General features: G+C 45.7%; 1 protein-coding gene across 1 annotated transcript in view; it reads left to right on the top strand.

The window, feature by feature from the left end:
• The first annotated feature begins 607 nt into the window (after nt 1-607).
• Nucleotides 608-14285, top strand: part of LOC128846474 (adenosine deaminase-like) — a 34266-nt gene continuing 20588 nt past the window's right edge. The window contains exon 1 of the mRNA XM_054045601.1: nt 608-840. Within this exon, the coding sequence (XP_053901576.1) occupies nt 769-840 (72 nt within the window). The 5' untranslated portion in view covers nt 608-768. The remainder of the gene's footprint in view (nt 841-14285) is intronic.

The following is a 14285-nucleotide window of genomic DNA, read 5'->3' as shown; positions in this document are numbered from 1 at the left end:
AGCTGACTTTGATTCCATTAGGAGTCTAGTTACAGGCTGCTGAGCTGAATTCACTTTGGGCCAATGGTGCACTAGCACTGGGGCTCCCCTACTATAAGCTGAAATTGCTAAGAGCTGAAATCACAAAAGAGCTAAAGTTATTAAGATCTGAGATCACTGAGTGCTGTGTTAACTAGTGGGGGAGCCTGAAGCTATATTGCTAAGCAGCTGGCAGAGCAATTTGTGGGGACGACTGGAGGAGCAGCGAGCGGCGCGGAGCTTTGCGGGGCTGGTTGGAGCAGCCCAAGGAACAGCGAGCGAAGGGACGGCTGGAGAGGCTCATAAGTAGGGGAGCGGAGCAGCTTGGAGAGTGGAGCAGTTTGTGGGACGGCAGGAAGTGGACTGGCTTGTGGTGAAGGCTGTGACAGAACCCCTAGATACAGAACCCGGCCCTTGTTGCTGCCAACTTAGATGGGCAGAAGGGTTACACAGTAAATAGCACTTACATGAGTGGGGAGTTGCAGGGGATCTGAGGGGCCCGGAGTCTTTGCGGGAGAGAGGAGGAAGCAGCTTGCAAGGAGGGAGGTTCGTGGGGGAGCCCCTGGCTGCAGGGATTCCCCGCCCTAGCGGAGCAGCCACGGGGCGGTGGGTCTCAGGTTGCCGGGAGCCGCGAGCTGCGCCCCGCGGAAAGGGCGCGGACGGATGTCAGCGAGGCGGGGCCGGCGCGAGAGCTGGGCGGGGCCGGGCTCTAAAATCCCGGCAGCCCCGATGTCCCGCCAGTAGAGCGGGATGGAGGGAAGCAGCGGCTGCAAGATCGAGCGGGACGCGGGGCAGAGGCCGTCCGCCTTCGACCTGCCCAAGGTGAGCAAGTGGGTCAGCACCGCCGGGCCGGGCAGCGAGCTCGGGAGCTGCAGCTCTGAGCCGGCTGCCTCCCCTCTGCTGTGGATGTTCCTGGGTCCGAGCCGGGGGCTGCGACCCTTCCCTGGGCGGCTTCGCGATGGGGCAGGCTCCCCTTACCTTGGCACCTGCCTGCTCCCCCCCCTCCCCCGGGCAGTGCGGGGGCTTTGCCTAGAGCCAGATTTGTGGCCACTACGCCCGCCGGGCCAGCCTCGAGCCCCAGCTGGCGCGCGGCGCGAGCTCACCCAGGTCTCCCGGGGACACGCGGAACGCGGGGGAGTCCCAGCTGCACCGCACGGGCAGGGCCATTGTGCGGAGTCGGGCTTGTATTTACCTTGGGTGACTTTGCCAGCCAGAATCGACCCTTATGCTGGTAAGTGTTTGTGTTCTGCTGCTTCCACTTTCTCTTGCTCATCCTGCTGACTTCTTATTTTTACTGCGGTTAGCAGCACCCACATTGGGCTAGGCGCTGTCTATACATACAGGAAGACGCTGTCCGGTTCTTACCCTAAAGGGACTGTAGGAGGAAGCCTGGTCTGTGACAGCAGAACTGCAATACCTGTTGCTGCTGAGAGAGTCGCTGACGCAGCACTAACACAGTGTAACTGCAAGTGTTTGTAGTCTCCAACTACAGCGGCACCACTTGTTGGCGCCTTTTGATAGCAGTGAGTGATGTTTGTGGGTAGCTAAAGCTTAGGAAAATAAGCAACATATAAAAAGATTGTTTATGCAAAAATAAACCATTAAAAAAACCAAGCACCAAGCATTAAATGAGCTAGAGATTGATGAAATCCTTTCACTGCAGTCACCAGAAAATATATCCTAGCAGTACTGTCAGTATATAGAGTTGATAACAATACAAGCAGTGAAGTGAAAAGTATCTAGCAGCACAAGCTAGCCTATAAAGAAAATGATGTGAGGGGTAAGATTTTGACGTTTAGCTCATGGTCTGTTGTATCCATCCATCCTGTCTCTCCCCCCGACCCCCTTCTGTCCCCTCCCCAGCATCCAAGACTGGAGGGCAAGGGATGGTTAGACTCACTCCAGACAACTAAAAATCACAAAATATTGATAAATTTTGCAATTTTAGAACTAATTTCCATATTGGAAAAAGGTCTAAGAGACTGAGATTTAAACCTTCTGTTAATCTGAGCAAGCAGGAAAAGCAGACAAGAAAGATGACCTTCTAGGAATGACCTGGAAGATTCTTTGTTGATTACCCAAGTTTATGATATACCCATTAAGCCTCCTAGTGAAATCAGTGCTGGAAAAAGGTGTCAAATTGGTGGTCATGGAGAATGAAGTCCTGTTTATTGGCAGACCAGGGATACAGCATGGGCAGTAGCAGTGCAAGATTCCTCCAAGCTATCCTGTCATTGTAGCTCAATGCTGACCTGGAATTCCCCCGTTAGGATCAGAGGAGAGTTCAGTCTACATGATGCATGTGGTCCTTTGCCTCTTGGCTGCTCCGGCTGCTCCTGCCAACAAAGGGGGCAACTAGTGGTAGTATTTTTGGGTGGATACCTGTCTGCTTTGATCCGGACGGAGGCCACAAAATAACAGTTAGATGATACCTTTTAGTCACTATCAGTATGAGTTCCATCAGAGCCACTGATCTATAGATGAAATGCTGTGTATATTATCAATTCCCTGAGTCATCCAGCCTCCCATCACCTTTATAACCACCATCTAAAACAAAGGATATTATAGAATGTTCTGCTTGCAGCACATTGAAAGAATAATTTACATTCTGTGTTAGATGAACAGACACCAAAAAGTTTGCTTGGTCTTATTGAATTTAGATAAATACATCTTTTGTGTAAAGTGCAATATGTTTGAAATTAAACGGTTCAGAAATAAGCATAGGTTCTAAGCTGATCTCAGTGTGTCTCCTTTAATGAAAAACAAAGGTCACTACACACACATGTGCACACACCATTTTCCTTAATAGCTTATTAGCTAAAATTTAGGCTTTCTGGAGAACCTCTAGCGGCAGAGTAGTCCATTGTTAGAAAAAATCAAACTGGGAGCTTTTTATATATATATATATTGGTTTCAGTGACAGTGTGCTGATAATCGCATGTTGATAGAATTTTGGGATATGTACTAAGGATGCAGTGACTTTGGGTTATAGTGTGGTTTTTGTTTTCTTAGAACCTTCATTGTAACAGGCTTTCTGTTTCAGATTTTTTTTTTTTTCCGTATGTTTTGTTCAGGTCTTTGCTGGTGACGATATTCTGTTTGCCCAAAGACACCACTCAGATCACAGCTGTAAAATGTACTCTGATATTTCACTTAGCCATTTGCAGTACAAATACATCTGAAGCAAGGTCATAGGTTTCACTTTACTTACACAAATCATGGTGTTCATTGTGTTTATACTTGGACAGAAAACATAAAGAAGGAGAGAGAGAAGAATAGAAAATAGATGCTTAGTTTCATATCCTTGGTCTCTTGCAGAGAACGTCACCAAAGAAGCCACCTCTTGGCTAGCTTCTGATCTCAGTTACTGTGGTGCAAACCTGGCATAAGTGATATCAGAATCTGGCTCTCTCTTTCCATGTTTGACTCACTTCAATCTTTGGTTTACTTTGGTTGCTGCTGGTAGGACAGAATTCAGCTTTCAACAGGAACTTCATCTAAGTGGATGGCAGCTAATTCTCGGTCTATGGCTAGTTATCCTCAACTAAAAGGAAGAAGAGACGAGGAAGAAAGAGAGTGGATGTGAGACATCATGTTATTGAGGCATCTTCCTGATTTTTCCGCACAGTGGGAGGTTAAGTAAAAGATAAACATCTGCCAGCTCATTAAAATTTCAAACAGCTGAAAATGCCTCTATTCTTTTTCAATTCCTGAGAAATCATAGAAATGTAGGACTGGAAGGGAGCTCAAGAGGTCATCTAGTCCGGTCCCCTACCCTGAGGCAGGACCGAGTATATCTAGGCCACCCATGGCAGATGTTTATCTAACATGTTCTTAAAAACCACGAATGATGGCGATTCAACAACTCCCTTGGAAGTCTATTCCAGTATTTAACTATCCTTATAGTTAGAAAGCTTTTCCTTATATCTACCCTAAATCTCCCATGGTTCAGGTTAAACCGATTACTTCTTGTCCTACTTTCAGAGGACATGGAAGACAATGGATCACTGATCTCTTTAGAACCGCCCTTAACAGGTTTGAAGACTGTTATCGGGTCCCCCCCCCTCCTTCTTTTCTCAAGACTGAACATTCTGAGTGTTTTTTTTAACCTTTCCTCATAAGTCAGGCTTTCTAAATCTTTTATCATTTTTGTTGCTGTCCTGTGGACACTCCCCAATTTGTCCATGTCTTTCTTAAAATTGGTGTCCAAAACTGGACACGGTACTCCAACTGAGGCCTCACCAGTGCCAAATAGAGCAGGCCAATTACCTCCAATATTTTACATGTGACGCTCCTGGTAATACACCACAGAATTCTATTAGCCTTTTTTGCAACTGCATCACATTATCTCTCGTATTCAATTTGTGATCCATTATAATCTCCAGGTCCTTTTCAGCACTTGGTCAGTTGTTATTCCCCATTTGATTTTTTTCCTCCCTAAGTGTAGTGCTTTGCGCTTGCCTTTATCAAATTTCATCTTTTTGGTTTCAGATCAGTTCTCCAATTTGTCAAGGTCATTTTGAATTCTAATCCTGCCTTCCAGTTTACTAGCAACCCCTGCCATCTTGGTGTCATCCTCAAATGTTATAAGCCTACTCTTCACTCTGTTATCCAAGTCATTAATAAAAATGTTGAATAGTACCAGACCTAATACAGACCCCTGCAGGAACTACTTTTTGAGTACTGTTTTTCAATCAGTTGTGCACCCATATTATAGTAATTTCTTCTAGACCACATTTCCCTAGTTTGTTGATGAGAGTAACGTGGGACTATATCAAAAGCCTTACTAAAATCAAGATATATCACATCTGCTGCTTCCTCCCATCCACTAGGCCTGTTATCCTGTGAAAGAAGGAAATTAGATTGGTCTGGCATGATTTGTTTTTGATAAATCCATGGTGGTCATTATTTATCATCCCATTATCCTCTAGATGCTTACAAGGTTCGTGTTCTTTCATTCTGAGTTTTTTCTCCTCTTAGCTTGAGCTGACATCAGAAAAGTACAGCTACTTATAAAAGTCTGTACACAGGTATTCTTATGCATGTTTTATTCCAGTAATGTGTGTGCCATCTCCAGTGGGAGATGCCTCTTTACAGCCATGCTGTCAAACCCCAGCCATCCTTGGATGTTAGGGACCAAATCCTACTTGGGGTGACAGTGATGGCACGTCAGAGAATGAGTGACATTTCATCAGTGCCATTAAAAGCAGAAATTGACCCACAGTGATTACTTTAATTTTTTGCCATCTGAAGCATAAATGACAGCTTCTCTCGTTTATGCATCTCACTGACTGTTAAATCAGTGGAGTAGCAGGAGATAGTAAAGATAAGATATGATCCCGGAAAAAAAATGCTGTGCAATTTGTAATCTGATAGGTAGCCAAGTCATGCTTTGCATAACTTTTCCAGATCCTAAATCAGTTAGTGAACCCAGATTGCCTCTGCTCAGCTGTGGCACCTTTTGGTGCCAAGAACTATCATCTTATTTCATAGAGACATTTGCTGATAACTTGGTTGGCTTCATGGACCACCAAGAACAAGCTAAGCATAGGTCAGGACCAGAAACATAATGCCCCTTTTCCAGGAATTCAGCCTATTCACATAAAACATCATAAGAAGCATAGAAAGCAATTGAAGCTACCACCTGTGAATCTAACCCCTTCTCTTCCTGGATTTTACAAGAGTAGAGAGAGAGAGCCCTCTGAACAGATATTGTCAACCCTTTTTTTGACAAGAAGGATCTGTCACTCCCACTGAAACATGCAATAGACAATACAGAAGAAACTATCTTTTTGACATTGAGATTGTACTAAATACTGTTTGGATGTCTAATCTGTTTTTCCTAAGCAAGCTAATTGAGAAGCTAGAAAAAAGCAGTCTCTAACGCTACCAGTATTCTGGATTCCTCTCAATCAGGCTACAGTCTAGGATGTGGTATGGATACAGCCCTTGTTGCTTTAGTGGATGACTTTCTCCTGTTGCTCAGAATCCTTGGGAGGGGACAGATGTTACCTACAGTAGAAAAATAGAATTTCTGGCCCAATGTCTTAGTAGAAAAATGTTGTCCCTTTCTGTCAACCTTATGACCAGCATTAGTACTCTGACAAGGACCTCATTTCATGAGTTGTCTCTAATTAGCATCAAGGTGTCTGCTTTTCATCATAGCTCTTATAACTTCCCTGAGACATTAGGCATGACTAGTTCCTAATTGACAGCAAGCATCTGAACCAGCTGAGCAAGGTGCTTCTGAGAACAGGAATCTCTTCATTTTCAGTACTCTGCCCATTCAGAAGAGCAGCGGTAGCAGATAGAACAGTGGGATGAGAACATAGGCAGGCGTGCGACGTGCATATGCTGTCCAACAGACCGTGTAGCATTGCAGTTGAGTTGTCCTCACCCAATAAATCCGAGGCACTTCTAATGTAGGGCAGGTGTTACTCTGAACCCTCCAAGGTTCAATGTGTGTGATGGGCTTTTTTTAATGGTGACAGACACCCAGCACAAAGTAACAGAGGAGAGATAAGAAAGCAGTATGTGGCGTCTGTCTCATGAACAGCATTTTCTGTAACCTTCCTGTCAAGAGCTCACATTTCTAATACCGATGATTTTAACAACCCCTGACAGGCAGCTTTCTTCTAGAGACTACATCTAGATGCCATTTCCACAGCAATTTCACCACTGTCTTAATATTAAATAGTTTTGGGTGAGCTTTTCTATGACAGAAAGATTTTTTGTGACTTCCCAGAATTCTCATTTGCCAAAAGCCTTTTGACATAGGGACAAAGTAACGTTTACTGGAAAAAAACAAGAATGGGCAGATGATGCTATCATGCAGCTTCAAAGTTTGATTTCGCTTTTCAGATCACTACCTTGGCTTCACAGACAGTGGATATTCACGGGTACAGGTCATCCTTTCTCCTACCATATGTTGAATTTTGACCTTTCTTAATTTTTTTTACTTGAAGTTTTCAAAGTTATTCAATAACGGAATGAGTCAACGGATACAGCATGCAATGACTGTAGTTTCCAGTTATTGTCCATGTTAATATATGGTGGTTTAGCAAATGCTGATAATGATGTGCTGATACATTCACCTGAGCAAAGTCACTGATAATTAAAGGCCTTTTTAATTATTAAACAGTCATTGACTGGGGTGGAATTGTGTGACCATTAATATAAATTATTTGGATCCTTAGATTTTGATCAAATCAACCATTGAGTGAATTAAAGAAACACTGAAAGTCAAATTGTTAGGGGAAAGGTTGATAGTGCCTCATTCCCCTTTAATTTACACAAAATTAGGAGTAACGCCATTGAAATAAATGAAGTTATACAGTTATTAAAAATCGGTATTCGAGTAATAGATCTTAAGGCTAGAAGGGATTACCAGATCATTTACTCCAAACTCCTGCATAGATATCACAGTCCACCAACACCACCCAGCGCCTGCACACCAAACCCAACAACCAACGTTAGACCAAAGCATTGTAGCCTAGAACAGTCTCTACTATTATGTGCCACAAGCATGGGCGAACCCCACTTTGAGGAGGCTAGCATGCCGGCCCTTCCCCTTCCGCCCAAGGAACCGCACGCCAGATTCCTGAAACCCCTATCCCACCCCATAAAAGGAGAAGCCCTGACTCTGAGGGGCCCCCACAACTGGAGGAGCCCTGGCCGGCCCGCCTGCCCCAGGCACATCGGGCCGAGCTGCCACCCCCCAACCTGCTGTCCCGAGCCGCCGGGCACTCTCCTCCCCCCCCCCCCCCCGCCAGAACCTGGCCTCCCCCAGCACCGGGCTGAGCTCCTGGTCAGCCCCAGCACCGGGCCAAGCTGCCGGCCTCCCTGAGCGCCGAACCGAGCCGCTGGCCCCCAAGTGCCTGCCAGGCCGAGGCGCCGCCTCCCCCTGCCCCCCCCCCAGAGTTGGGCGAGGCTGAGCCACTGGCCCCCAAGTGCCAGCTCCTTGGCCTCTCAAGGACTTGCCCCCTCCCCCCGCCAAGCTGCCGGCCCCAGTGCCTGGCCGAGCCTCCTCAGTCCGCTGACTGCTGGCTCTCCGCGTCCTTCCTCATTTCCCCCATCCGGAGGAGGAGGGACATGGCGAGCAGCGGGGTGTGGGTGTGGGAGTGGAGTGGAGGAGGCGGCAGCGCCAGGGAAGGCAGGGCCTTCCCTAGCCTATTATACCCGCCGCCCATGGCCACAGGCAGACAATAGGAGGGACTGAGGCCTCTGCAGTGGCAGGGAAATTAAGTGAGATATACCAAGATAATCCTGACAAGTGACCTGCACCCATATGCTACCGAGGAAGGCGACCCCTCCCCCCCAACCCCACAGTCAGTGCCTGTCGGACGTGGGGGGAAAACTCCTTCCAGACTACATATGTGGTGATCAGTTAGACCCTGAGTATGTGAGCAAGATCCAAGCAGCTAAGCATCTCCGAGAGAGACTGCTTGGTGCCACCTCAAAGCCCTGGCCCACTCTGTCCAATGTCCCATTCCAGTTATGGCCATCCCTGATGCTTCTAAGGAAGGAGATTTAAACCCCAGTTCCTCACCCCAGAATACACTTGAAATCCCTTCCTGACTCCTGCAGGTGGCCAGCTGACACCCTGGAGCATGAGCATTTAGTGACATAAACTAGAAGTTAGCACCGGAGCTGTTGAGCCCTGCCTCCTACCATCACAAGCAACACCGTCATACAGTCACACTCATAAATTTGTCCAGCTCTCTCTCAAAACTAATTAAGTTGTTTGCCCCCACCACTCCTATTGGGACATTGTTCCAGAACCTCATCCCTCTGATTAGAAACCTTCCTCTACTTTGCAGCCTGACTTTGTTCATGTCCAGTTCATACCCATTTGTTCTTGTGCTGACGCTGTTCTTTAGCTTAAATAGCTCTTGACCCTTCCAGGTATTTACCCTCCTATGTATTAACTTCCATGGAACTTTCCCTAACTTTGGTCTAAGTGAAAAGGAAAAGCAGGCCTTAAAACAGAATGAGTAAACACTCTAGCATTTGGGCCTGGTGACATACACCTTTCTGGGTCACCATATCTGATGGCCTTTTTTAAAAGCCATCTGTGAATTTACCGATTTGTGTAAGTGAAGGGCAAGTGGCCCTGTTGAGAGCCAGGTATGCTGGGTACCTGCACTGTGCATGCTTATACCTCTTGACCTTCAGTATTGCATCAGCTAGTTCAGTCTTGGACCTCTCTTCTCCACAAGACTTGAATATTGTGACAGTTTACAAAGTGGATTTTTGACATGGACCAACCAGCTGACGATCAACAAATTCACTCTCCGCTAGGGCACAAATAGGATTTGAAGCCAGATCTCCAGAAGGGAAGCAAGTGCACCTCATGTCCTATCTACTCAGCCATCTCTAAAGGTGGCTTGAAGAGCATGTTGCTGGTCACAACACTGATGATGCTCCATGGACTGAGCAGTAGGCCACCATTTGTCAAGCAGCTCTGAAAGAGTTAACACTTGAAGTCAAGAGACCGCTTAATCTGATTTGGCCCACTGTGGAGTTAGTTTCATAAAGCAACAAGCTCAGTCATCCCTTCCATTGTCTTCTGCCAGTGCAGATGTAGCTTGCTTCCAGCCAAGGGAGGCTTAGCCTGTTTGGCACTCCTATGCGAGGAAGCCAGATGGAAGGGATCTTTCAGGGGGAACATTGCGCAACAGGCAAAAACCTGATAGAGAATTAGTTGATCTGCAGCACAATTATAACTTAGTCCAAACTGCAAGGCCTTACTAGTATTATATCATTTTGTAGCTGTTTCCTCTGTCCTGGCAATGTACTTGAGAGCATAGGCCTCTCCCATCTCTCACTGTTCTGGCCCCTCTAAGGATATAATATAAATATTCCTTAGTTCTCTTCTTGCTTTAGCTTATTTGCACTTCTCTGTGTAGAGATGTAGTTCAGTGAAAGCTGATTTATCTAAGCCTTTAGTTGTTGGAGAACTCATTGATCTAAAATAAGGTCACGACACCTGCATCCGTTGATGATTTTCCCAAACGTGCCTAGTCTACTGAGGACCAATGTGCCAGCCAGAATGACCATGGTTGCTTGTGTCGCACCAGGCATCATGTAGCAAAGTTCCCAGATCTGGTTCAATCCTGTGAATCCACAAATCTCTGGGGTGGCCCTGCAGGCGGTGCCAGGTGGTGTCAATGTGTGCACCCCTTTGCCCTTCAATAGAAAGTTTGAAGTAGTACCTGATAAGGGACCCCGCTCAGAATAATGAGCGAGAGCCAATGATGGACCCAGTGGATGAGAGCCAGGTTCCCCAGCAGTGGTGAAGGTGGATGAGACATCACTGGATGTTTGGACTGCATAGGGTGGAAGAACAGCTAGATCTTTGTAACGGTCATCCATGTCCTCAAGAACCAACAGCATCTGGCAGAAGAGTTTCTGGGAAAGGGAATGGTGTCCCCCAAAATAAAACCCCTGTACATCTCCCCAGTCCGAAGGAGGCAGAGTGAAACAAAGATGCGACCAGCCATGATAAACAATGTGAAAACTCCTGTGCTTATCCAGTTCCCTACTTGTCCGTTTCATTTGGATAGAAAAGGCTCCAGTCAGCTTTGGGTAGCTCCTTGCAGCCCTGGGAACCTGAGGGTGCCGGGCATTTTCCTTGCAAGCTGCACGCTACCTTGGGTGGAGTTGCTCAGATGCTCGTCGCCCAATTTCATAATCCCTGGTTTTATCGCAAGCTATTTGAGGGGGAGAGAACCCTCTCCCGGAGACATGGAGTGGAACCTTGTTACTTTCCTCCTGCAGTTTACAAGTGTCTTGTTTACAATAGCAACAGAGGGTAGAGGCAGATGGCCCACAATTTAAAGGAAGCTACTTAATGTTGCTGTCACTTCCATGAAAGTACTGCACTTGTGGGTCGCTTTTGCAGGAAATGTTTGAGATGAGGTAGGAACATGTAGCTGCACGTTGCTAGGATTTTGTACATGGCACAATGTGGAATAAATATGGATCGTGAGCCTCAAGCCTATAATTCCATCAAAGGGTTGTGCGGCCACCAAAACCCCCAAGGAGTGACGCCTCAGTCATTGAAAGGAATTGGAGCCCAAGAATTCAAAACTTGCCAGGTTTTTACATTTTGAGGAGGACGGATCCAGGACTTGTATCACTTTGTGCTCTGCATGGTCTACAGCTCCCTCCTGCTGCTGCACTTTCTTCCGTCCACATCCTTCACTCCTGTCCCTCTTGCTAACTTCTTCCACCTTGACTCCCATCCCTCCTTCCCTGCTGCTACCTCTCTCCTTCTATTGCTTCCCTTGTCCTCTACTGCCCATCTTCCCCCACAGCTGATTCCATTCTGGGTCCCACTCAGGTAGCCTTGTCCTAATTACTAGAACCATATAATTCATGTATGGGTAAAAATCTCATGCCTGTGAATGACCAAGTTTTGACCTTGTCTATATGGGTTTTTGTATTTGCATCCATCTCCATAGAAACTGAATGCCTCCCTAGAATAAAAAACGATATCTCTTCCAAGCCTGCTGGCAGAGGTTGTGTGTATGTGTTTTAAAAGAGTAAATGAAAGAAGCATGAGTGCCAGAACACGAGAGAGAGAGCTATTGCTGAAAAGCTCTGTCGTGTATTTAGATCTAAATGCTGTGAGGCTAGTGCTCAATTTCATGTCATGTGGCAGTGAGTTCCATAGCCTTGGTTTGGCTCCTATGAAAGTTCTGCCTCCTGAAGTCATGAGTCTCCTGTTGGTCGACGGTTTCATTGATCTAGTGGAGCAAAGCTGTCTTTGGAGAGGTGGTGTTTCAGGTAACTAGATCCAGTCCCATTCAGGGGTTTGCAAATCGGGGCAGAGAGAAAAGCATTGCTTGTAATCCTGAGGCTGCAGGGATATGCTGGCTGCTTGAGGGGAGCTGCGCAGAGCCGGGTAGGGAGCCTACCATACCCCTAGCACCAGCAAGGGTCCCGGGCCGCACACCACTGCCAGCCCTCCCCACCAGCACCAGCAGGGATCGTGCACCGCCTCCTCCCCAGCACTAGCAGCCTCCCCCCGGCCCAAGTTTTAGTTAGGGGTATATAGTACAATTCATGGACAGGTCACGGGCCGTGAATTTTTGTTTACTGCCTGTGACCTGTTGATGACTTTTACTAAAAATACCTGTGACTAAAACGTAACCTCACCCATGATGTATAATGCTTTGTACTTAGCCATAGTTGTTATATATGCATGACATCTAGGCTTGATGACTATAACTGAAAGCTCCAGTTGGTTTTGAATGGAGCAGTCTGTTTGTCCAGCATCTCAGGCCACCAAGAGTCCATCATTCCAATGTTTTTGCTATCTGCCCAGGCTCCTTATGCAATACTGGCTCAAATGCCAAGTTTTAGTCTCACTCGAAGCTCTCCGTGTGACTGTGGCTTGCTGCAATGGCACGTTCCAATGGGACTGTGGACCTTGCATTAGATTTATGTGAAGATAGGGTAGCCACCTCTGAGGTTGGAAAAAAAATGGGACATCCGGGATGATCCTTAGCCCACAAAACTGGATAGCTGGCAGTGCATACCGAGCACTCTTAGAGATTTCCCAGGACAGCTCCCTCAAAAAAGGGACAATCTTGGGAAAACCTGGACTGGTGGCCTCCCCTATATGCAGGAGGCACCTCTTTCTCAGTGACTGGCTCACAAATTTGGAACTCCTGAAAGACAGCAGGATGGGCATGAGCAGAGCAAACTCCAAAACCCACTACTTTGACCCAGAGTAGCAGGAATTACCAGATTGGACTAGTAGTCCAGCTAGTTGAGTTCTTGTTTTTTACTTTGCTCAGTACCAGCTGTGTCAGAAGTAGACCTGAAGTGGACAGTTAAGGAATGATTAAGGAATAACGTGTCTGTAGGGGTAGTTTCTTTCTAACCCCTGTCAGTTATTGGTTGTCATATGCTCTGACGCCAAGAGGATTTATACCTCTTCCTTTTTTATGGGATTTAATGTAACTGTGGGTATTCTCATTATCAACATAAATGTCCAGTCTCTTTTTTTTTTTAATCCTATTAAGTTCTTGAGTTCAATATCTTGTAGCATGAGTTCGACAGGTTAAATTTGCATTGCATTAAATGTTTTTATTCTAAGTCTTAAATTTATTGCCTTTAAAATTTCTTTGAATGTCCTCATCTCTCCTTTTGATAACTAGCGAACAGGTGTGCCTCATTTACCTTCTCTGTCCCATTCATTATTTTGTTTATCTTTCTTAAGTCACTACTTATTCATCTTTTCTCTAACTGAACAGTCCAGATCTCTTAAGTCTCTACTCATAGGAGAGTCTCTTTGTTTGTTTCAAGGTAGGTACATTGCAATCCATGCAGTTGTCAGAAAGACCTGGACAACAATATACATGTAATAACCAAGGTCTTGTGCTCTTCATACTATGACTATCCTCACTTATCTCCATGCTGAATGCCTGTTTATAGTTTTAAAAAATGATTCATTTGGTTTGGATAACATTTTAAAAACAACTGAGGGGCGTTTTCTCCTTGAGATTGCAGAGAATTGCGTGCACAGCTCCCATCAGTGCAAGTCAACAAGATGAGAAACTTCCCTTAACCACTTAGTAAATGTGGCAACATCTTCAATAAAATGAATCTGTTCAATGTTTTTCACTTTCCAAAAAGTCAGTTTTGGAGAACATGATCCCAGGAGATATGGGAAACAGCCTCCGTGGGAGGCCCATGGTGCAGAAGAGTCTTTGTTTACATTTGCTTCCAAGCACTGGTATGTTGACACTGAACAGTTATTATAAAGAAAGATGTAAGCTGTGCCTCTCTCCTCTCCACATGCCTGGAGTTAATTATAATATCTCATCCCATTCTTCCTCGATAATTGTGATGGACTTGAGAACTTCTACCCATTTTCCTTTGCAAGTCTCATTCTCTCCCAGTGTTCCCAGAACAATTGTATTTGCACACACAAAATATTGCTTAAATATCTTATCATTAAGGTTTTTTCTTCTTAACTTTGTACTTTCCAGATCATGTTTACCAACTTTCTCCTAAATAATTTGCAACATCTACCAAATGTTGAAAAGGTACCAGTCTTTCATCTTCCAAGAGGTCTTGCTCCTGGCAATAATTATTTCTCTCTCTGAAAATGTGGGCAAGCAGGGGTTTAGAATTAAAGGTGATTTGGGCTATTGTCTCACATGTAATGGGCCTAAACTAAAACACCATTTTGAAACGTGATCAAAGCAAGAGTAGCTTTTGGTTGAGAAACTGAGGTGCTTATGGAAAGGCAT

The sequence above is a fragment of the Malaclemys terrapin genome, chromosome 12, assembly GCF_027887155.1.
Source record: "Malaclemys terrapin pileata isolate rMalTer1 chromosome 12, rMalTer1.hap1, whole genome shotgun sequence".
NCBI lineage: Eukaryota > Metazoa > Chordata > Testudines > Emydidae > Malaclemys > Malaclemys terrapin.
Note: the sequence above shows the minus strand (reverse complement) of the source record. Positions and strands in the feature narration are given on the sequence as shown.